This window comes from Anomaloglossus baeobatrachus, chromosome 1 (assembly GCF_048569485.1).
Source record: "Anomaloglossus baeobatrachus isolate aAnoBae1 chromosome 1, aAnoBae1.hap1, whole genome shotgun sequence".
In the NCBI taxonomy this organism is placed as follows: Eukaryota; Metazoa; Chordata; class Amphibia; order Anura; family Aromobatidae; genus Anomaloglossus; species Anomaloglossus baeobatrachus.
Genome location: NC_134353.1, coordinates 323,614,932 through 323,637,997, shown reverse-complemented (window position 1 = coordinate 323,637,997; position 23,066 = coordinate 323,614,932). Strand labels below are relative to the sequence as shown.

The following is a 23,066-nucleotide window of genomic DNA, read 5'->3' as shown; positions in this document are numbered from 1 at the left end:
ATATATCTATAATGAACTTTAATAGTATACAAACACAATTGCTTGTATATGGGGTAATTGACATACATAAGACAATGATACACATCATGTACGTTCTTGTTAGTTATCAGAAACATTGTCAAGCTTATAAAGCATGCAAATAAAGTGTTCTGCATCACTTGGTAAAGCCATAGCACTGAATATCTTCCAATGAGATAATCTTTTTATAAGACTTGGAATCTTTATATGTTGGAAATGCTCTGAACAATAAATCATGAAATATGGGTTCCAAACACACTAGATCTGTCATTTTGGAAGGTTTCTTTTCAACACTAAATTGGATCGGTCATCAGAAACGTAATAAAAACTGCACATACTATTAAATAGATATCTTTACCCAGATGAGGCTGATGCATTTACTTTTAAAATACACGTGAGAATGATTGTATAATTCTACTATTAAGATGAGCATTTTTAGTGGTCAGCTACAGAATAAAATAGCTCATGAGTCCAAGTGTATTCAGTCACGACCTGACTAACAGCTGCAGCTTGTATTGAGCTGTGTGAGATCTCAGCGGGGAGGAGCAACACTGAGGAACTGTGAATTAGAAGAGGTTGAGCGGAGAAGTAAAATTTTATAATAGATTATGCAGCCATTCTAAGGCCTCTTTCACATGTCCGTGAAAAACCACGCACGTTTTTCACAGACATGTCAGAGGTGCGTTTTGCCCTCCGTGAGCCGTGTTTATGGGCTACGTGTGTTCTCCGTGATAACACACGGAGAACGGGAACTTTCTGCTCACCTGTCCCTGGCGTCGCTGTCTGTGGTGCTGATCTTCGGTCTCCGGTCCTGCTGACTACCCGCTGCTGCTGCTTCCGGCCGCAGTGAAGTGAATATTCAATGAGCATAATGAGCGGTGGTCAGAAGCAAGTGACAGCAGTGGCAGAGACAGGTGGGCTGGAGAAGTTGAGTAAAGTTTTTTTTTTTTTTTTCCTCACAGACACATGTCTTCTCTCCGGTGCGTGTCACACGGAACACATCTGTATGGTCCGTGTGTGTTACGTGTGACACGTTTTGCGTTCCGTGTGATGGCATATAAAGTCCATCCGTTCACCTTTTCTACAAAGACACGGTGGTTGGGTCCAAAGATCTCAAATTTGGACTCATCAGACCAAAGCACAGATTTCCACTGGTCTAACGTCCATTCCTTGTTATCTTTAGCCCAAACAAGTCTCTTCTGCTTGTGTCCTATCCTTAGCAGTGGTTTCCTAGCAGCTAATTTACCATGTAGACCTGCTGCCCAAAGTCTCCGCTTAACAGTTGTTCTAGAGATGAGAAGGTGTGTCCAAACTTTTGGTCTGTACTGTATGTGTGTGTATGTATATGTATATATATATATATATATATATGTATATGTATATGTATATATATATATATATATATATATATATATATATATATATATATATATATATATATATATATATATTATTGAAACCCTTTGGAATGTAATCAAGAGGAAGATGGATGGTCACAAGCCATCAAACTAAGAAGAATTGCTTATATATATACACATGTATATATACATATGTTGTGATTTGGCCTCTGGACGTCGCTATTTTTTATATAAAATATGAAACAACTGAGATGCAATTGAAGTGTAGACTTTGAGGTTTAAATTTAAAGAGGTTGAACAAAAAAATCCTATGAAAAGTTTAGGAATTGGGGCCATTTTTCTACTAACACTCCTCATTTCACGGGAGCAAAATTATATCGACAACTGTACTTTACCATAAATAAACTGTTCATTTATAATACATTGTAGAGAATCCTTTGCAGGGAATCAGAGATTGAAGAAGAAAGGAGATGGCACTCATCATATAGAAATCTTCGTTTATTGATTAAAAATAGACATCAAAAAGCAGGGAGGGATATCAGAGATGATGGTGGCCGTTTCGCGCTCACGGGCACTTCGTCTGGTCCAGACTGGACTGTCTTCTTATAGGCTGAACCTTTGCAGAGAATGACTGCCTGAAGTCTGGAAGTCTTTATAAATTCTTACCTTTTTGTATGCAAATGTTTTTTTATGGTCACGGGGGCGGGCTGTCTTGCGTCCGTTTTCGCCCTCCTGCCGCTGTATGCTGTCCCCCATTGCTCATTTACATACACGAGGATGCCCTCCTCATGTAACTGTCCTCCCGAGGTCTCGCGCACTCTCGCGGGACTGAGCACTGTGGAAAGTGTGAACGCTGATGAGGTGATTGCAGAGGCGCGAGATTATGGGTGGCGTTGGATTGTCATCAGCAGCGTCATCCAAGTACCCGCCCATAATCTCGTGCCCGCGCTTTTACCTTTGCCTCCACTGTTATGCGCAAGTGCTGGCCATATGAACCCACACCCACGTCACTTATTACCGCAGGCACTGGTAATCTCGCGCCTGCACAATCACCTCATTAGCGTTCACACTTTGCACAGTGCTCAGTCCCGCGAGAGTGGCACTGGGCATGCGCGAGACCTCGGGAGGACAGTTACATGAGGAGGGCGTCCTCGTGTATGTAAATGAGCAATGGGGGACGACATTCAGCGGCAGGAGGGCGAAAACGGACGCAAGACAGCCCGCCCCCGTGACCATAAAAAAACATTTGCACACAAAAAGGTAAGAATTTATAAAGTATTTATTTAAGCCTCAAAGGGGGCACAATAGCAACAGGAACCTTTCTAGAATGCAGCCCAGGAGCTGCAGAAGGGGAATCTTTTAGTTTTATTGCGAAATGTCTGCTGGCAGGTTCGTTTTAACGTACAGTTAGGTCCAGAAATATTTGGACAGTGACACAAGTTTTGTTATTTTAGCTGTTTACAAAAACATGTTCAGAAATACAATTATATATATAATATGGGCTGAAAGTGCACACTCCCAGCTGCAATATGAGAGTCTTCACATCCAAATCGGAGAAAGGGTTTAGGAATCATAGCTCTGTAATGCATAGCCTCCTCTTTTTCAAGGGACCAAAAGTAATTGGACAAGGGACTCTAAGGGCTGCAATTAACTCTGAAGGCGTCTCCCTCGTTAACCTGTAATCAATGAAGTAGTTAAAAGGTCTGGGGTTGATTACAGGTGTGTGGTTTTGCATTTGGAAGCTGTTGCTGTGACCAGACAACATGCGGTCTAAGGAACTCTCAATTGAGGTGAAGCAGAACATCCTGAGGCTGAAAAAAAAGAAAAAATCCATCAGAGAGATAGCAGACATGCTTGGAGTAGCAAAATCAACAGTCGGGTACATTCTGAGAAAAAAGGAATTGACTGGTGAGCTTGGGAACTCAAAAAGGCCTGGGCGTCCACGGATGACAACAGTGGTGGATGATCGCCGCATACTTTCTTTGGTGAAGAAGAACCCGTTCACAACATCAACTGAAGTCCAGAACACTCTCAGTGAAGTAGGTGTATCTGTCTCTAAGTCAACAGTAAAGAGAAGACTCCATGAAAGTAAATACAAAGGGTTCACATCTAGATGCAAACCATTCATCAATTCCAAAAATAGACAGGCCAGAGTTAAATTTGCTGAAAAACACCTCATGAAGCCAGCTCAGTTCTGGAAAAGTATTCCATGGACAGATGAGACAAAGATCAACGTGTACCAGAATGATGGGAAGAAAAAAGTTTGGAGAAGAAAGGGAACGGCACATGATCCAAGGCACACCACATCCTCTGTAAAACATGGTGGAGGCAACGTGATGGCATGGGCATGTATGGCTTTCAATGGCACTGGGTCACTTGTGTTTATTGATGACATAACAGCAGACAAGAGTAGCCGGATGAATTCTGAAGTGTACCGGGATATACTTTCAGCCCAGATTCAGCCAAATGCCGCAAAGTTGATCGGACGGCGCTTCATAGTACAGATGGACAATGACCCCAAGCATACAGCCAAAGCTACCCAGGAGTTCATGAGTGCAAAAAAGTGGAACATTCTGCAATGGCCAAGTCAATCACCAGATCTTAACCCAATTGAGCATGCATTTCACTTGCTCAAATCCAGACTTAAGACGGAAAGACCCACAAACAAGCAAGACCTGAAGGCTGCGGCTGTAAAGGCCTGGCAAAGCATTAAGAAGGAGGAAACCCAGCGTTTGGTGATGTCCATGGGTTCAAGACTTAAGGCAGTGATTGCCTCCAAAGGATTCGCAACAAAATATTGAAAATAAAAATATTTTGTTTGGGTTTGGTTTATTTGTCCAATTACTTTTGACCTCCTAAAATGTGGAGTGTTTGTAAAGAAATGTGTACAATTCCTACAATTTCTATCAGATATTTTTGTTCAAACCTTCAAATTAAACGTTACAATCTGCACTTGAATTCTGTTGTAGAGGTTTCATTTCAAATCCAATGTGGTGGCATGCAGAGCCCAACTCGCGAAAATTGTGTCACTGTCCAAATATTTCTGGACCTAACTGTATGTACATACCCTAATACCTTAAGAACTCTGAATTTATGACAGCTTTCAGTCTTTTTGGGTAGGATCTATCACCATGGCACATCTAGAATTGGCAATGTTTGCCCACTCTCCCTTGTAGTAGCACTCCAAATATGGAAGATTAATTTGTTCATCTTCACCTTTTTAGCATAGACCTGATGATTTTGTTGCAAAAATGACTGATATTTAGAACTGTTCATAACTGAATAAAGCCACAGTTCCAGCTCCTGAAAAACAATTCCAAAAGTAGAATGCTACCTCCACCATGCTTTACTGTGGGTATGATGTTTCTTTGGTTATGCACAGTATTGGTCTTGTGCCAAATACACATTTTTAAATTATAGTCAATACACACAGCACATATATACACACATACAGTGCGTTGTGAAAGTATTTGGCTCCCTTGAATTTTTCAACCTTTTCCCATATTTCAGGCTTCAAACATAAAGATAAAATTTTTAATTCTATGGTGAAGAATCAACAAAAAGTCGGACACAATTGTGAAGTTGAACGAAATTTATTGCTTATTTTAAACTTTTTGAAAAAATAAATAACTAAAAAGTGGGGCGTGCAATATTATTCGTCCCCTTTACTTTCAGTGCAGCAAACTCACTCCAGAGGTTCATTGAGGATCTCTGAATGATCCAATGTTGTCCTAAATGACTGATAATGATAAATATAAGCCACTTGTGTGTAATGAAGTCTCCGTATAAATGCACCTGCACTGTGATAGTCTCAGGGTTCTGTTTAAAGTGCAGATAGCATCATGAAGACCAAGGAACACAACAGGCAGGCCCGTGATACTGTTGTGAAGTTTAAAGCTGGATTTGGTTACAAAAAGATTTCCAAAACTTTGAACACCTTTGAAATTGTTCCAGGAAATGAAGCATTTCTCCCACAACATTATTGCAATTACACATGTTTTGTCATACACGTTTATTTCCTTTGTATGTGTTGGAACACAAAAAAACTGAGAAACGTTTCTCTCCAGATTTCCCTCTTTTCAGTCTTCAGAAGCACATCCTGACATGGTGCCCTTAAAAATAAAAGTATCATTATACTGCCCCAGAAATATAAATATGTCTTATGCTGTGTCCTTGAATAAATTGACTCATCACGGTGCTTCTTGCACAAAATATCTCCCCACACACTGCCCTCCACCATAATATATGACCCCACACACTGCCCCTCTCCAAAATGTCTCCCACACAGTGTTCTTTTCCATAATGTATCACACACTGCCCCTCTCCATAATGTCCCCCACACAGTGCCCCTCTCCATAGTGTAGCTCCCATTCTCATACAGAAAAGAGGGATAAGTAAAATCCATTTTGTATTCTATATGCCATGTGAGTGCTATGTGAGACTAGCCTCCATATGAAATGCTTATGCTATTCATTTGCAATGTGTTTTTTCTCAGCAGCTATTATTCTACAATCATTTACAGCACCATTTACTGTGTTTTTTGCCATAGAATGGTAATGTATCTGGAAAAAGATGGACAGCATAGTCTCTGTGCTGTCCGTTTATTTTCTTGCACCCATAGACTTGCATTGGTAAGTCTTGTCCGATTTACGTGGCTGACTTGAATGAATGCACGCCATCCAATTTAAGTTGCCAATTGCAGCATACTGCAAATTTTTTCTTGAGGAACTGCATGAGAATAAATACGTTGATTGGCACTACCCCATGGACTAAAGGGGGCTTTACACGCTGCGATATCGTTAATGCGAAGTCGTTGGGGTCACGGAATTTGTGACGCACATCCGGCCGCATTAGCGATGACATTGCGTCTGCCGTTATCAGCACAAACACGTATGTGCTCTGAATCAGCCACAAATCTCTTCACAGTATGATGATCATGCTTAAGTTTTCGTGAAATATCTAATGTTTTTATCCCTTGTCCAAGGCATTGCACTATTTGATGCTTTTCGTCAGCAGAGAGATCCTTTTCCTTTCCCATGTTACTTCAAAAACTATGGCCTGCTTAATATTGTAGAAAATCCAATTTTCCTTTTATTGGGCTCACCTGGCAAACTAATTATCACAGGTATCTGAGAATGATTTCAGTGATCCAAAGAACCCTGAGACACAATACCATCAATGAGTTGCATTGGAAAAAAAAAATTAATAATCGCTGACACTTAAATCCAATTTGCATAATAATTTGGAACATGGTGTAATCATATTGTTAGTATTTGCTATTGAGTAATGGAAATTTGCTTCTTTTCTTGACAGAATGGTGTTGAGGAAACTGCTGCACAATGCAGGAAACTTGGAGCCAAAGTATATACATATCTGGTGGACTGCAGCAAACGTGAGGAGATCGGTCAAGCTGCTGATAAGGTGCCTGCAGCTAAATATTATTTACTTACCATGGTCATTGACTGAAGCATTTTTATTTCTTTAATGCCGCGTGCACACATTGAGTATTTAGTGACTTTTTTACCTCAGTATTTGTAAGCCAAAAGCAGGAGTGGGTAATAATTCAGAAGTGGTGCCCGTGTTTGTATTGTACTTTTCCTCTGACTGTCCCACTCCTGGTTTTAGCTCACAAATCCTGAGGTAAAAAACTCACCAAATACTCACCATGTGCACGTGGCCTTACAAATACTGAGGTAAAAAAATCACCGAATACTCACCGTGTGCACGTGGCCTTACAAATACTGAGATGAAAAACTCACCGAATACTGAACATGGCCTAAGAAGGAGCTGCCATTTTTCATAAGTATACAATATTTCGCCTAGTGTATATGTCGATGTTCACCTGAAACTGACAGCCTTCAATTATTTAGTTACAAAAAGGAAATAGGGGGCCATATTTCATGACACAAAGGCGCAAGAGCAACAGCAAAAAACCCCAACAGATTAAGGAAAACAGCGGCATTTACACAAGGCAAAAAAATAAAAAAAAATTTTGACAGTGACAAATCCTAGATCCTTTTTAAATTGTAATGCCTAAAAAAAAGGGACTGGGTAAAGCTGAAAAGAAACAGCTCTGATCAGAAGAAGCGATCAGACTGTGCAGCCATGAAGTCTGCTAGGGGGACTAGTAAAATCATTAAAAATTGTAAAAAGAAATAGTTTTAAAAAATCTGAAAAAAATCCTAAAAGTTCAAGTCACTTCCCTTTTGCCCCATTGAAAATAAAACAGTAATAAAAAATATACACATATTTGGTGTTGCCTCTGTCAGAAATTTCTATCAAAATATAAAATAAATTAATCTGATCGGTACATAACGTAGCAAACTTAGCATAACGTAGCAAGAAAAAAATTCCAAACGTCAAAATTACGTTTTTTGGTCACCACAAAATTGCATTCAAATGCAATAACAGGCGATCAAAACACTGCACCTATCCAAAAACGGTATAATTAAAACCGTTAGCTCAAGATGCAAAAGATAAGCCATCACTGAGCCCCAGATCTCAAAAACTGAGAATGCTACGGGTCTCGGAAAATGGCAAGAAAAGCACAATTCTTTTTTTATTTTTTTCCAAACTTTTGAATTTTTTTTCACCACTCACCACTTAGATAAAAGTAAAACTATACATGTTTGGTATCTATGAACTCATACTTACCTGGGGAATCATACTGCCAGGTCAGTTTTTCAAAATATTGAACATGGTAAATAAAAAAATACAAACAAAACAATTGTGCAATTTTTTTTTAATTTCAATGCACTTAGAATTTTCTTCCCGTTTTCCAATACAATATGGGGCATAATGAATGGTGTCATTGAAAACTACAACTTGTCCCGTATAAAAAAGCTCTGATATGTATACATTGATGGAACAATAAAAAAAAAGTTATGGCTCTTGGAAGAAGGGGAGGAAAAAATGAAAACCAGAAAATCGCCTAGGGGTTAATAATCAATTAGCACTTTTTTATTTTTTTCGAGTTTTGCCATGTGCCCAAACATTAGTTTTTGACCACATATGAGGTATCACTGTGTACGGGAAGAAATGCACAACACCTTATGGGGGTCAATTTTCTCCTATTATCCCTTGTATAAATTAACTGTGATGTTTTAGCGATCTCGCTAGCGATCTCGCTGTGTGTGACGGGCTTAACAATAACAACACACTTTATCTAAACCTAAATATACAGAAAAACCAAGATAAACCAGTTTTTAATATAACAAAAGAGTACATGATCATGGTAGCACAAGGCATATTCAAATAACCATTTAAATTGATAACTTAAATAACTATATAAATAAATAAATAGACACAGACAGAATGTGGATGAAAAGTGGCCGTGATGGTTTATTAAGAGTAACCAATACAATCAAATAAACATTAAAGATACCAACAAACCTATAAATATCTTTTAAACAAAATTGCATGATGTTACACCATCATGCCACCAAAATAAACCATTACCAAGCAAATCCACCCAGGCGAGCTGGGTGATTTTTCCACAAGGACACGACTAAACAGTCGTGGCCCCCCCCAAACCACTCAGCCACTTCTCAACCACAGACTGTAAACCCACATTAAAAATATCTAAACCGATCTCGGACAGATGAACCCAATCAAGCCTAAATAACCCTGAAGTAAAGCCCTCTAAATCAATGTGCCGATAAGAGAAACCACCCAAAACCATAAACAATTTTTCCAGCTCCCTATTAATCCTTTTTCTAATCTTATTCATGAACGAACACCCCTCCTGACTCCACACTAACCGCGGTATCATCTCCGAATACACCAAAGTAGTGTCTGGAAAAACAGTTTTTATACTCATTAAATCCCTACGCATACTAAATAACATTTCAAGAGTATTCATTTTACCAATGTCGTTTCCTCCCAAATGAATAATGATTAAATCCGGAAGAGGGGCCTTCAAGATCAAATCATTCAAAACATGAACTAAGTTTAATCACCGGAGGCCCCTGTATCCAAACCAAAAAATTTGAATAGATTCCTGCTGGAATGATACATTTTCGGTGTAGCTCCTGTGCTTGGCTCTCTTCTGAGCCCAAAAAATGTAAGAGTGTCCTACAATCCATACCGTCAAAGGTCCTAAAAAATTGAAAATGATTAAAACAATAAATTAGGACGAATGTACCCCTTAAACCTCCTTGATTCCCAGCGGCCAATACACTTAATTGTGTCATCGCCTAGCCCGAGCATTGCCGCTTCAGTGGCAGCTCCTATCCTAAACGAATGCGAGGAAATTTTTTGAGAGCCAATGTGCAGTTTAGCAAGACATTTCTTTAGCACGCTATTAAACTGAAATATGGTAGCTGGCTCCCCATTGGCATGAACCAAAAAAGAGCCAGGCACCATAGAACGAAAGTGGAACCAGTCACGAACATTACTTACCGGACATACCTCCGCCAGCACTTTATTTAATGAAATGATACGACCCTTACCCAATTGATCCGTTTTTGAACTCCGAAGAGTGATCAATAATCGTTCATTTGATAATACTACATCGCTCAATAGTAAACCAGATAACCGATTCTTACTACGAGCTACCAACTCACTGATTCTTAACGCTGCAAAAAACATCAGGACGAAGGCCGTTCTGAATAAACATGTTTCAAAAGAGTCAAAACACACAAATGGTAGTACTTCCCATAACTTCCCGAGTAAATCAAACGAAATTGGACATCTTGTATCGGGGTGACACCCTGCTCTTTTCAAACCCTTTAAAACCTGCTTAACTGCAAAGAAACTATTCAGTGGGGGGCTGCCATGTAGTTTTAGAAAAAATGAAACACCAGCAATAACCCTTGCAAGTGAAGCATAACTAATATTCTCATTTAATAAACCACTTATGAATAATAAAGCTGCGTCCATATTTACTGCATCAACCTTCACCTTTTTTAGAACACAAAAATCACACCATTTTTTCCATGCGACTGAATAACCAGCCCATGTTCTACTAGCCACTGAATTCATAATTGCCCCACTAATGCCACTCATAGAATGTCCCACAGATGACAAGGGCAAGGAGTGCCGTCTTGATCGGCATCGGGAACCAGATGCCGAAACTTCGCCAACTGCTGGTGAGAGAGACAATCAGCCACAGTATTCCGATTCATCTTCATATCCAATGCTGCTTTTAACCAAATATTAAACTTTAAGCAAATTAAAACGAGATGCCTCAATATCTTTGACGCCCAACCACATTTTGACGATAATGTGTTGATACAGAAAACTAACCCTTGGTTATCGGAGAGAAAAATAATCCTTTTATTCGCTAAAATTTTACCCCAGATCACTACTGCTACAAGAATCGAAAACAGCTCCAACACCGTATCATTCTGAATCACCTTGTTCTGAACCCATGACTCGGGCCAGCAACCAACCGACCAGTGGTTATGAAGAACAATCCCATAACCCAGAGAACTATTGACCCCAACAAAAAAAGACAAAGCTTCGGATGACTGAAACTGTTCCTGCCAACAAGCTACACCGTTAAAATCCTGAAGAAAATCCAACCAAATAGCCAAATCCTCTTTCATGTTCCTAGTAAGCCGAATGTGAGCCCTTGGGGATTTCACCCCTTTTGTAGCGTCATAAAGGCTCCGAGAAAACACCCTGCCCATCGGGATGATCCTTAAGGCAAAGTTCAATGACCCAAGCAATGACTGTAATTCTTTTAGCATTACCTTTTCTTTTACTGACATATCACCGATCAAGCTTCTAAGCTTAGTGACCTTTTCTTCAGGTAACCTGCATTCCATTTTTTCAGAATCTATCACGATACCTAAAAACTCCAACCTGCGGCACGGGAACACCGTCTTCTCATCCGCAAGTGGAACACCAAACAACTTAGCTATATCTATGAACTTCAATAATAACTCCAAACACCCTGACGACTGACTACAACCAATGAACAAAAAATCATCTAAATAATGAATAGCTCCCCCTACTGACATCTCATATTGTAACACCCATTGCAAAAACGAAGAAAAAGCTTCAAAATACAAACAAGATAAAGAAAAACCCATCGGTAAACACATATCAAAATAAAACTTCCCTTCAAAACAAAAACCTAAAGAATTAAAACCTGAAGGATTCACTGGCAACAAACGAAATGCCGCTTTAATATCAGCTTTAGCCAATAATGCATTCCTACCGAAACGTCTGAGCAATTCTACCGCCATATCGAAAGACGCGTATTTTACAGACGTACTAGCAGTATCAATCTCGTCGTTTAAAGACCCACCCGCCGGGTATGACAGGTGATGAATAAGTCTAAAACTCCCTTTTTCTTTTTTGGGCACTAATCCTAATGGGGAGACTCTAAAATTATCAAACGGAGGAACACTAAACGGCCCAGCAACTCTGCCGGCCTCCACTTCCTTTTCAATTTTTTCTTTTGCAATATGAGGAAGCTCCTTTACCGAAGCCAAATTTTCGAACATACAACAACCTAAACCCTTAAATTCTGGTACAAAAAATCCCTCCGTGAAACCATTCAGCACCAAATCACGCTTCACCTTGTCTGGGAAAAGGTCGAGCCATGGACGCATTTTTTCCACCCTCACTGGCGTCAACGCTTTTACTAAGTTGCTCTTTAAGTGAAGTTCCTTGGGCACTGGTTTGGGCAATCTTTTTAAAGCACTTAGCCATGGGATGTGTTCCCCCGCAAAATGAGCACTCATGTCGAAATCGACAATTGTTTAACCATTTACATGTCGTCTCATTATACGCGAAACACACCCCTTTTTTCAAACCCTGAGAATTATGTCTAACCGGATTATTTCTTTGTGGGAGCATCAGATTCAACCATAGGCCTACATCCTTTACCCCCCATTTAATGTGTGAATGAACCGCCATCTTTTGTCTGAACGATTCGTCATAGATCAACCATGCTGTGCCACCAAAATTGCGGTAGGCTTCCAGTATGATGTCCACATGTTGAAATAAACCACTACACCATTCAGACCTTTTCTCCCCTAGAACAGCAGCATAAATCGAAAAAGCCTGGATCCAGTTGTTAAATGATTTAAAAGGCTTTTTCTTGTCATCAGCCTCCTGTTTATCATCCCTCTTATCCGACCTATGCTGCTGTTCCCTACCTATTGGTAATAATGTAAACAAATCAATAAACTCCCCATTCCAGATTTTTTCCTTAACAGAAGCGCTCAAATGGAAGCCAAGCGGCGATAAATCACATGTGATTGCTTCCTTAAGGAAAAAATCAGGAATGCCCTGAGTTCTAGAACTATTCAAGGAGTTCACTAAAGATAACTCCTGACTATTACCCTTTAAAATGTCCACTAGTGTTTTAAACACCACATCTTTTAAATTATTAGGGAAAATGTTCTGCACAGGGAAAGGGGTAGAAGGCATCTCACCCCTCCTGCCGTCCTGTTCCTGAAGGCTTGCATCCGACCCGTCGTCGCTGGACCCAGTCCCAGAAGCCGAACGATCCGCTTCAGGGCAACACCGACCAGGCTCCTCTTCATGCCCCGCCGCTGGAGCAGGCGTACCGCCTACCCAAGCCCCGAGTGCCGCCGCTGCCCTAGAGCTGCTCTTTTGCTTGGGCAGCGGCTGAACACTCCGGCCTTTGCTGCGCCCCCGTTCTCAGGGCGCCGCCATCTTCTTCCTGTTGACCGCGTCAGCTGACTCGCCGCGACTTCCTGTTGCGGCCGCGCTGGTCCCGGATTGATGACGCTGCTGTTCTCGCGATGACGCCCCGCGAGACTTGACACCCGACGTCTTCTTCCGCTCCACGGCACTCCTCCGCGATGACGCTGTCGGCGGTGAGTATGCTTCTTTTCTTCTCCTTTTCCTCCGCTGCGTCTTCTCCGCCGACTCCTCCGCTGCCGACTCAGGATTCATGACCGGCGGCGACTCCGCCGGCCGCTCCACTTCAGCTGGCTCCAACGATGCCGACGGCTCAACGGCTTTCAGGCAGGATCTCAGCCATTCCTCGCCGCCTCGTTTTCCGGCTCTGCTCAACAGCTGCTGCAGGAGGTCTTCCATGAGGTATTTCTTCAGTCTTCATCAGCTGGACTGCCAGCTGACCGATTAGTCACTCATATATATACCAAAATTCTCCCGCACAAAGACACTAACCACCAATCATATTACAGTAAAAAAGGCGCGCAACAGCTGGATCAAACCAGTTTCCTCAGCTGTCCGCGTTACATCACCTCACTTCACCCTTATCTAATAAGTTAACTCTTTCTTTACCAACTTAAACCTCACTGAACTTTTTCTCTGCCTGTGCGACCATGGCAACCCCTCGATATTGGCTATGGGGTTTTTTCATTCACTTCACAGAAAACAACCAGAAAACTAAAGGCCCAGTCACACACACAACGACTTACCAGCGATCCCGAAAACGATGCGACCTGATAGGGATCGCAGGTAAGTCGCTGGGAGGTCGCAGGTGAGATGTCACACAGTCAGATCTTACCAGCGATGCAGAAACAATACAGGTCGCAGTAGCGACCTGTATAACGATCTCAGCAGTCACTGTGACCCTGTCACACAGTGTCAAACACAGCGATGTGTCCTGCCAGCAGGACATCGCCTTTGAAGAAAATGACCTGGACCATTCTGCAACGACTAGAGATCTCACAGCAGGGGCCTGATCGCTGGTAGGTGTCACACATAACAAGATCGCTAACGGGATCGCTACTGCGTCACCAAAACGGTGACTCAGCTGCGATCTCGCTAGCGATCTCGTTATGTGTGACGGTACCTTAAGAATTAACAAATGTTTAAACTGCACTCAGATAAACTCAGATTAAGCTTTTCTTACATCTGTCACATAGAGGGAGCCTCACAGATCTAACAACTGATTAAGGTACAAAAGAACAACTATAACCTAGTAAATGAAACAAAAGTAAAATAAGCAAAACAAACAACCATATGCACACAACACTGTCTACATAAAGAAATAGTACCGGCTTACAAAAGGCTAGTTGAACTCACTATTTGCTCCCTGTTTATCACATGGACATCTTGACGTTTCAGCAAATGTTGCTTGTAATACCTGGATCTGAGAAAAACAAACAAAACACTTTTAGGCTATGTGCGCACTTTCCGTTTTCACCTGCGTTTCAGGTGCGTTTAGGATCAGTTTTGAACTGCAGCGTTTTTGTGCCCAAATGCATGCGTTTTGGTTTTCCATTAAAGACAATGAGAATTCATGATTTCTTGTCCGCACTTTGCGTTTCCAAACGCATCTCATAATTTGCATAAGTTTGGTCAAAAACCATGCGTTCAGAAAAGGACCCTGTCAATTGTTTTTGCCATTTGTGGTGCGTTTTGTTAACATTGAAGTCAATGAGAAGTAGCAAAAAGCAAGAAATATCAAAATTCCTGCGTTTTACCTGCTTTTTCATTGCAGAAAACATGCGTTTTGGACTACCACAATGCATGCTTTTTGAACATCAAAATAATGATTTGATATGTCCCTTTACACACACATAATCCGACAATTAAATCTAAGAATAATATGCATTTATTGCTATTTTACCGATAAAATGTATAGTAACGCTATAATTTTATTAAATATATCTTTTTCCATTATTTTTCCCATTAATATAGATTTGTCCCTTTTTTTTCCCTTTTTTCATTCTGTTTGATTATTTAATCTTTATTTAGCAGTGTTTTGATGTTGAAAACGCATCTGTGAAAACGCATGTGGAAACGCATGGAAAAAGCGCTAAAAACGCATCTAAAACGCGGTAAATACGCATGCATTTTCTGCGATAAATTTCTGAAAAAGGCAACTTTGGCTAAATCAATTAAGGCTAAAACGTGCGTTTACAACTGCATGTAGGACGACGGAAAGTGCGCACATAGCCTAAGGCTATGTGTCCACGTTGCTTTTCCCTACTTGCAGTTCTAAATGCACGTTTTGTCCTTAATTGAATTAGCCAAAGTTGCCTTTTGCAGAACTTTAGCGCTGAAAACGCATGCGTATTTGCCACGTATTTGATGCGTTTTTAGCGCTTTTTGAATGCTTTTTCAAATACTTTTTGACACATGCGTTTTGAACATCAAGACACTGATAAATAAAGTTACAACGGTCAAACCAAATGAAAAAAGAGAAAAAAAAGGGGCACATAAATATTTGTATGAAAAAAAGAAAATAGCAAGATATAATAGAATTATAGCGGTTATTTAATAAAAAATGGAAATATAGCAATAAAATGATGATTTTCTTTACATAAATTGTCGGACTGTGTGTGTGTAAAGGGACATATGAAATCATTATTTTGATGTGCAAAAAGCATGCGTTTTAGTAGTCCAAAACGCATGTTTTCTGCACCTAAAAAGCAGGTAAAACGCTGGAATTTTGATGTTTCTTGGTTACTCCCTGCTTCTCATTGACTTCTATGTTATCTAAACGCACCTCAAATGGCAAAAACAATTGACATGCTGCTTTTTAAAACGCATGGTTTTTGCCACAAAATATGCAAATTAAACGAAGCATTTTGAACTGCATGGTGGGCACAGGAAAACCCTATTTTCCATAGACTTTGCTGGGAAATCAAAACACAGCCATTTGGGCACTAAAAAGGTGCAGTTGAAAACTCTGCAGAAAAGCATGAAAAAACGTACCGTGGACACAGGGCCTAAGGCTATGTGTCCATGTTGCTTTTTGCCTGCTTTTTTGCTGCTTTTTCAACTGCATGTCAATTGTTTTTGCTATTTGGGTTTTGCACTGCAAAGCTGAGTTTTTGACCAAAGTTCTGCAACAAAAAGGCTGCAGTTTGAACTGCATAGTGCGGTCTAGAAAACCAAATTCCCATAGACTTTGCTTGAAAAGCAGAACACAACCATTTTGGCATTAAACGCTGCAGTTGAAAAAGCAGGTAAAAAGCAGGTAAAAAGCAAAGTGCGTTCTTACCCTTATGGCTATTCCGTCTATGTAAATGTCTATTCTCCTTTACAATACTACTAAACTTAAAATTCCTAGCAAAATTATCACATTTAAATCATTTAATAGAGCCATAGTTCCTGTCCATTTAAGTCCTTGACCATTTGCAGTACCTGGCAATGTAACCTAAGTCATTACAGGCTTAGCATCTAATACATGTTAAGCTTGATTTTGGGTTTCTAAGGTGTGTGCCCACGATCAGTGTTTGCAGGGTTTTGGACGCAGCATGTTTCAGCTGCGTTGTACAGTGCAAGCATAGTGGATGGGATTTCCAGAAATCCCGTGCCCACTGTGCTTCTTTTTTCCGCAGCAAACACTGACCTGTGGTGCATCTTTCCAGACCGCAGCATATCAACTGTTTGCTACAGAATCACATGCGTCCTCCATAGGGAGAACACAAGCGAGAGACCACAGCGCACTGAACCCTGATCGTGGGTACTGAGAGCTGCGGTCTCCTGCTGAGGAGACATGAACCCCCCCCCTTATCCGGTCAGCAGTCGCTGCATTCTGAATGCAGCGAGTCCTGATCGTGGGAACATACCCTAAGGCTATTGCATTGCGTTGCAGTTCTAAACGCATCCTTTAGCAGAAATGGTTTTTGCCAAAGTTGTTATTGACCACAAAAACGCGATAAATATGCATGCGTATTTACCGCGTTTTAGCTGTGTTTTTAGCTCTTTTTTACCTGCTTTTCCATTGCTTAAAGTCAGATGCGTTTTGATTACAAAGGCACTACTAAATAAAGTTTTACCATAGAAACACTATAAAAAAATGAAAACAAATATAATTAGTTAAATCATAACGAAAATAGTTATATTTAATATAATTATAGTGGTTTTATACTATTTATGGCTAAAATAACAAATTAATATTTTTCATTAATTTAATTGTCGGAATGTGTGTGTGTGTGTGTGTGTGTGTGTGTGTGTGTGTGTGTGTGTGTGTGTGTGTGTAAAGGGACATATCATTCCATTATTTTGATGTCATAAACGCATGCTTTTATGTAGTCCAAAACGCATGTTTTCTGCAGCTAAAATGCATGTAAAACGCTGGAATTTTGACGATTCTTGCTTTTTGCAACTTCTCATTTACTTCAATGTTAGCAAAACGCAGTCCAAATGGCAAAAACAATTGACATGCTGCTTCTTTGAACGCTGAGTTTTTGCCCAAATTTATGCAAATTAAACGCAGCGTTTTGAACAGCAAAGTGCGCATAAGAAATACCCATTTCCCATAGATTTTGCTTGATAATCAAAACGCATGCCTTTTGGCATGAAAACGCTGCAGTTCAAAACGCTGCGGAAACGCAGGTAAAAACGCAAAGTGCACACATAGCCTAAAGCAGGCTTTACACGATACGAGATTGCTACAGCGATCTCGTTGGGGTCACGGATTTTGTGACACACATCCGGCCGCTGTAGCGATCTCGTTGTGTGTGACTCCTAGGAGCGATTTTGGATCCTTACAAAAACGTCCAAAATCGCTCCTCGTTGACATGGGGGTCACTTCTCAAATATCGCTGCTGCAGCGTGTACGATGTAGTTCGTCACTCCTGCGGCAGCACACATCGCTCCGCGTGATGCCGCAGGAGCAAGGAACCTCACCTTACCTGCCGCTGCCCGCAATGCGGAAGGAATGAGGTGGGCGGGATGTTACGTCCCGCTCATCTCCGCTCCTCCGCTTTGATTGGGCGGCTGCTTAGTGACGCCGCACGGACCGCCCCCTTAGAAAGGAGGCGGATCGCCGGTCACAGCGACGTCGCAGGGAAGGTAAGTAGTGTGACGGGTCCGGACGATGTTGTGCGCCACGGGCAGCGATTTGCCAGTGTCGCACAACCGATGGGGGCGGGAACCCACGCTAGCGATATCGGTACGGATATCGCAGCGTGTAAAGTGGCCTTAACAGTTCATGATTCATTCTCTTTGGATCTTTTAAACTGTTTCAATTGTAGGGATGTACAGTACTTTTAACAATCTTCCTTTTGAAATTCGTTCTTAATTTTAGAAAACACATGCTTGCCTTTACATTTATGGATGGGATCAAAATGTGAAATATTTAATCCGTGACCTATTGTATTCCTCCCCCCCCCCTTTTTTGCCCTGCATGGGGCAAAACTGGTATGGAATCTGTCCTTGGTTTCTGAAACAATGAGAAGGCCAGCAATACGTGTGAAAAATCATTGGTGATATTTTTCATACTAGTTACCAGTTTAGAATTAGCAACAAGTTCGACATTCAACTGATTAATTGTCACATTCTTATCTTTGATCTCAGCACTAAACTGAGTCAGCTATTCCTCAATATCAAGACTATGATTTTTCATCTCCAGCACTTGTGATCCATACATATACACAGCGTCGGACTGGCTACCGGAGGAATCTCCACTAATGCCAGGCCTGGATTCAGTTACCTGCATTGCACTCTGGAGCTCTCAGCTGCAGCCTGGACTGATCTCAGAGTTTGCAGGACTGAACCGCAAGCGCCGAGTGTTTGATTCCCTGGCGATTGCGGTTCAGTTCATGACAGCTGCAGACAGGCCGGGCTGATCTCCGGAGTTCAGGTGAGAGCACCGTAGATCAGCCTGGATGTCTGCAGCTGTCATGAACTGAACCGCAATCGCCGAGGAATGAATCCCTCAGCGCTCGCGGTTCAGTCTAGGCTGCACTCCGGAGCTCAGGTAAGAGCTCCAAAGTTCAGTGCAGGTACCTGACTCCAGGCCTGGCATTACTGGAGATTCCTCCAGTAGCCAGTCTGACGCTGCATATACTGAACATCTGCTTCTCTCTATCAATATTACGATGATCTTTCTCTAGCAGTTGTGTCTGTAAGGTACAAACTCTCTGCCAATTTATTACACAGCAATGGCAGTGGAAATTTGGGGAATCTGTACACAATGATTCTTCATACACACAAACTAGTTTATCAAGCATGTGCAGCATTTGCTTGTTTTATTCAAGACTAATTGTTTGTCTATACACAAACTATCATGGTTACATGCTTGCTCCAACAGTGCAGACCACAGCAATTCTGCAGTTTTGGGGCTAGTGGGAAGTACTGGGGTGAATGTACTATGTTTAGCTATGCATTTCAGAGTAGATAAATCCACACTCACTGTTCCTGGTGCCATCTTTGTTTTGTCCTCCTTGTCTCTGTTGAAAAGGTCCTTTAGTTCCAGAGCGCCTTTTCTAACCAGCTGAATTTTCTCTGGAGAAGAACTCCGTATAGATCACAGCGCCAGTATGGGAGGTAAGTACAGGCTTTATTATTTTACCTGGGGGAAACGTGGAATCCGAAGGGGTTGTCCTAGTATTGGATAACGCCTTTAAGAATGAAAACTGAGATTCATTCAGTTATTACTCAGCATAAACTGTCAATTCTTCAGTATTGGTCAGTTTCCACTGTAGACTTTCAGTTTGTAGATTACATTTCCATTGCTAAATCAAGACTAAAAGTCTGCTATGTATCCATCCTGCTGAACATTGCCCTATACTCTCTTCTAGGTAAAACAAGAAGTGGGAGATGTTAATATTCTCATAAATAATGCTGGCGTCGTGTTCTGTGCAGACCTCCTGTCTTTAGAGGACAGTCAGATTCAGAAAATATTTGAGGTGAACGTGCTTGCTCACTTTTGGGTAAGTATAATTGGACCATGTCATTTAAGTGTTTATATACTATATTTAGTTATCCTTTCAAGCAAGCACAGTATTACCAATTTATATTGTTTTACATCACATTCCAACCAGCAATTAACCTGCATGTGAAAATTTCTAGTAATATGCACAATACTTACAGTATAAGGGCAGTATCAGACTGGCTCGCCAAAGGGCCCACAAATAACTTAATCTGGGGGCCTGCTGTCTAGCACATGAAAATATTACATTACACTCAGTAACAAATGTTCCTGATTCTATAGAGTAATAAACTAGGTAATTTGTTAGATAAATAACACTGGGGAACAATTTGAAAAAAATTTCTGTTGAGTTAGGTTTTTGAGCTGATTTACACTAAAATTGGCATGCTGATTCCAAAAATGTAGTCAGGTTTTTTTCTATAACGTCAAGTTTTTCCTCCTCAACTTACCTGCCATGGAAGCACAATTGCACTGATTTCTGTAATAAGACTTATCTGAGTACAATTCGACTCATATAGAGCTACGTGGCAACTTGTAAGAGTAGTCACAACTAAGAGTGTGGTAAGAGGTGTGTGCAGCTCCCATGTTCATATTTGTACTATTTAAAAAAAAAAAACACTTTTTAGGTACAGTAGTTTACATATTTTTGAGAAGACAAAAATCCTATAGTTCAAAAACTTGACGTGATAGAGAAAAACTGAGAACATTTCTGGATTCAGCATCCAAAAATTAAGAACAGTTGTCTGACCTAACTCCTAAAAAATTGCGTTCCCCAGTGTAATCAGATGCTGCCCATCAAGTGTATTGTACCAATTACTGCTCAAATAGAGAGGTGAGTGCCCACTTCCAAATGGGCGCCCACTAGGAGATCTACCTGTTCCCCTGTGAGCCAGTCAGATCCTGTATAAGGCCAATTATATATCATAATTTATGGAGAAGAGAATTCTTAGGAACACTCGTTTCACGATCATGCAACCTAAGCATGCTGCCTTCCACCAGACAAACAAGTGTTTTGGTTTCCACAAAAGATCCTCGTTCTTGACAGGACATTATCCTGTGTAAACAGGACCTGAGCTGCCAAGACCAATAGCAGCCTATGCTCACTGTACAATGAACTACAGAGAGTTGAGTGCACGTCTGAAGCGCAGCATGACTATGTTAACAGGCTATAATCAACCATCCACTGGCAAACTGTTTCCTTGTTGACACAATTTTTAACATTACACATGATGCATTGTTAGTGGCCCTTTAAAGTGAACTTGACAGCTGATACATGATGCCTGAACTACGGGCAGTATGTAAAGGCCCCTTTACACACTGAGACTTTCTAGCGATCCCAACCTGGCCGGGATCGCTACAAAGTCTCTGGTGAGTCTCTGGTGAGCTGTCAAACAGGCAGACCTGGCCAACGACGCAACAGCGATCCGGACCTGCAGAACGACCTAGCTAGTCATTGGGGACGTTGCAAAGCAGCTTTTTGAAAGGGAAGTCGCAAACGAAGTTGCTGTAAAGTCCCCTTTACACACTGAGACTTTCTAGCGATCATGCTGCACAGCGGGAAACAAAGGACCAAAGAATGGTCCTGAACGATTTGTAGCGATCAGCAACTTCACAGCAGGGGCCAGGTCGCTGATGTGTTTTACACACTGCAATGTCGCTGGGGAGGTCGCTATTACGTCACAAAACCGGTGACGTTACAGCGATGTCGTTTGCGATGTTGCAGTGTGTAAAGCCACCTTATCAGACCCCGGCTGTATGATCTCAGCCAGGTATGTTTGACTCTAAAACACTGTGGCATTTCAGTGAAAAACAGACTTTAACAGCCGCCAGGGATCCAAGCCACACTGGAGACAAGTCAGAAAGGCGAATACCCAGTGGCTTCCCCTCGCCCACTTCCCTGGATTGACAAGTTTCTCTCAGTCAGTGGCAGTGTGTAGGGAAAAAGCCCCAGGAACTCACCTGTCCAACAAGTCTCTAGCATGACTCGGGCCCCCGATGGCATTTCAGAGAAAAATATTTTGTCAGGTTAATTTTAAAAAATACCAATTGACAAAGACGAAGTACCATAGCAAGGTACAACTTAATATAATCTTGGCACCACACAGTGCTCGACTGTGAAGTGCCTGCTTGAGATAGAAGCATTGGGCCAAGGATATCTTGTTATTACACTTATGCAAACAGCAAGTAACCAAGAGTGTATCTACCTATGTAGGGCATGGCTTTTCAGTGTTACATGTTTGCTAATGTTTCATACTGTCTTTTTGTAACACTAGACCACACGAGCATTCCTGCCATCAATGATGAGGAAGAATCATGGGCACATTGTGACTATTGCTTCATCAGCTGGACTTTTCGGGGTTCCATTTTTGGTGGACTATTGGTATGATTTTATAATGTATTATCGCAACTATCAATATTTGGAAGTTCAGTGCTACAACACCATTAAGGCCCTGTGCGCACTGGAAAATGGAATTTTCTCAAGCAAATTCCGCAGGTATTCAAAGATTACCGCACCCGCGGTAAAAAAACGCGGCAAACCGCACCCGAAAACCGTTGCCGCGGTTTTACCGCGGCATTGTTCGCGGTATTGCCGCGGTTTTGCCGAGTGCGGGTTGGTATGTGCTTTATTGCATTCAATGCAATACCATACCAGATATAGCCTGGGGACAAGATTGACACTGTTTCTGGGAGTGAAAAAACAAGACTTTTTTTAATCCTATGAGCACATGTAGTTTTTGAGTAGTTTTCAAAAAGAAAATGAGTGGACAGTGAGCTGAAACACTCAAAGAAACACTCAAAATCCACATTGAAATCTCAAAACTCCTTAAAAACTTGTTTCTGCACCCAAAAAAAGGAAAGATTTTACACACTCATAGCCTAAACCTGTAATATCCCTTTAGCCCCTTCACGCCAATTTTTTTTTTTAAAAAGAGCCGTAATGTTTATCTTTTTACCTCAATATAGCCATATGAGGGCTTATTTTTTGCGGGACGAGATATACTTTTGAATGATTTTATTTATTTTACCACATATGCTGCTGAAATATACGAAAAAAAATTCTAAGTGCGTTGAAATTGCAAAAAAAGTGCAATTCCGACTATAGTCAGGGTTTTCTATTTACAGTG

The 23,066-nt window shown here is 41.1% G+C and overlaps 1 protein-coding gene across 1 annotated transcript in view; it reads left to right on the top strand.

The window, feature by feature from the left end:
• The window catches only part of LOC142292272 (17-beta-hydroxysteroid dehydrogenase 13-like), a 50,383-nt gene that overhangs the window by 11,350 nt on the left and 15,967 nt on the right, over positions 1-23,066 (top strand). Inside the window, exons 2-4 of the mRNA XM_075337509.1 lie at positions 6,690-6,797; positions 19,811-19,942; positions 22,215-22,321. Coding sequence (XP_075193624.1) covers positions 6,690-6,797; positions 19,811-19,942; positions 22,215-22,321 — 347 coding nt within the window. The remainder of the gene's footprint in view (positions 1-6,689; positions 6,798-19,810; positions 19,943-22,214; positions 22,322-23,066) is intronic.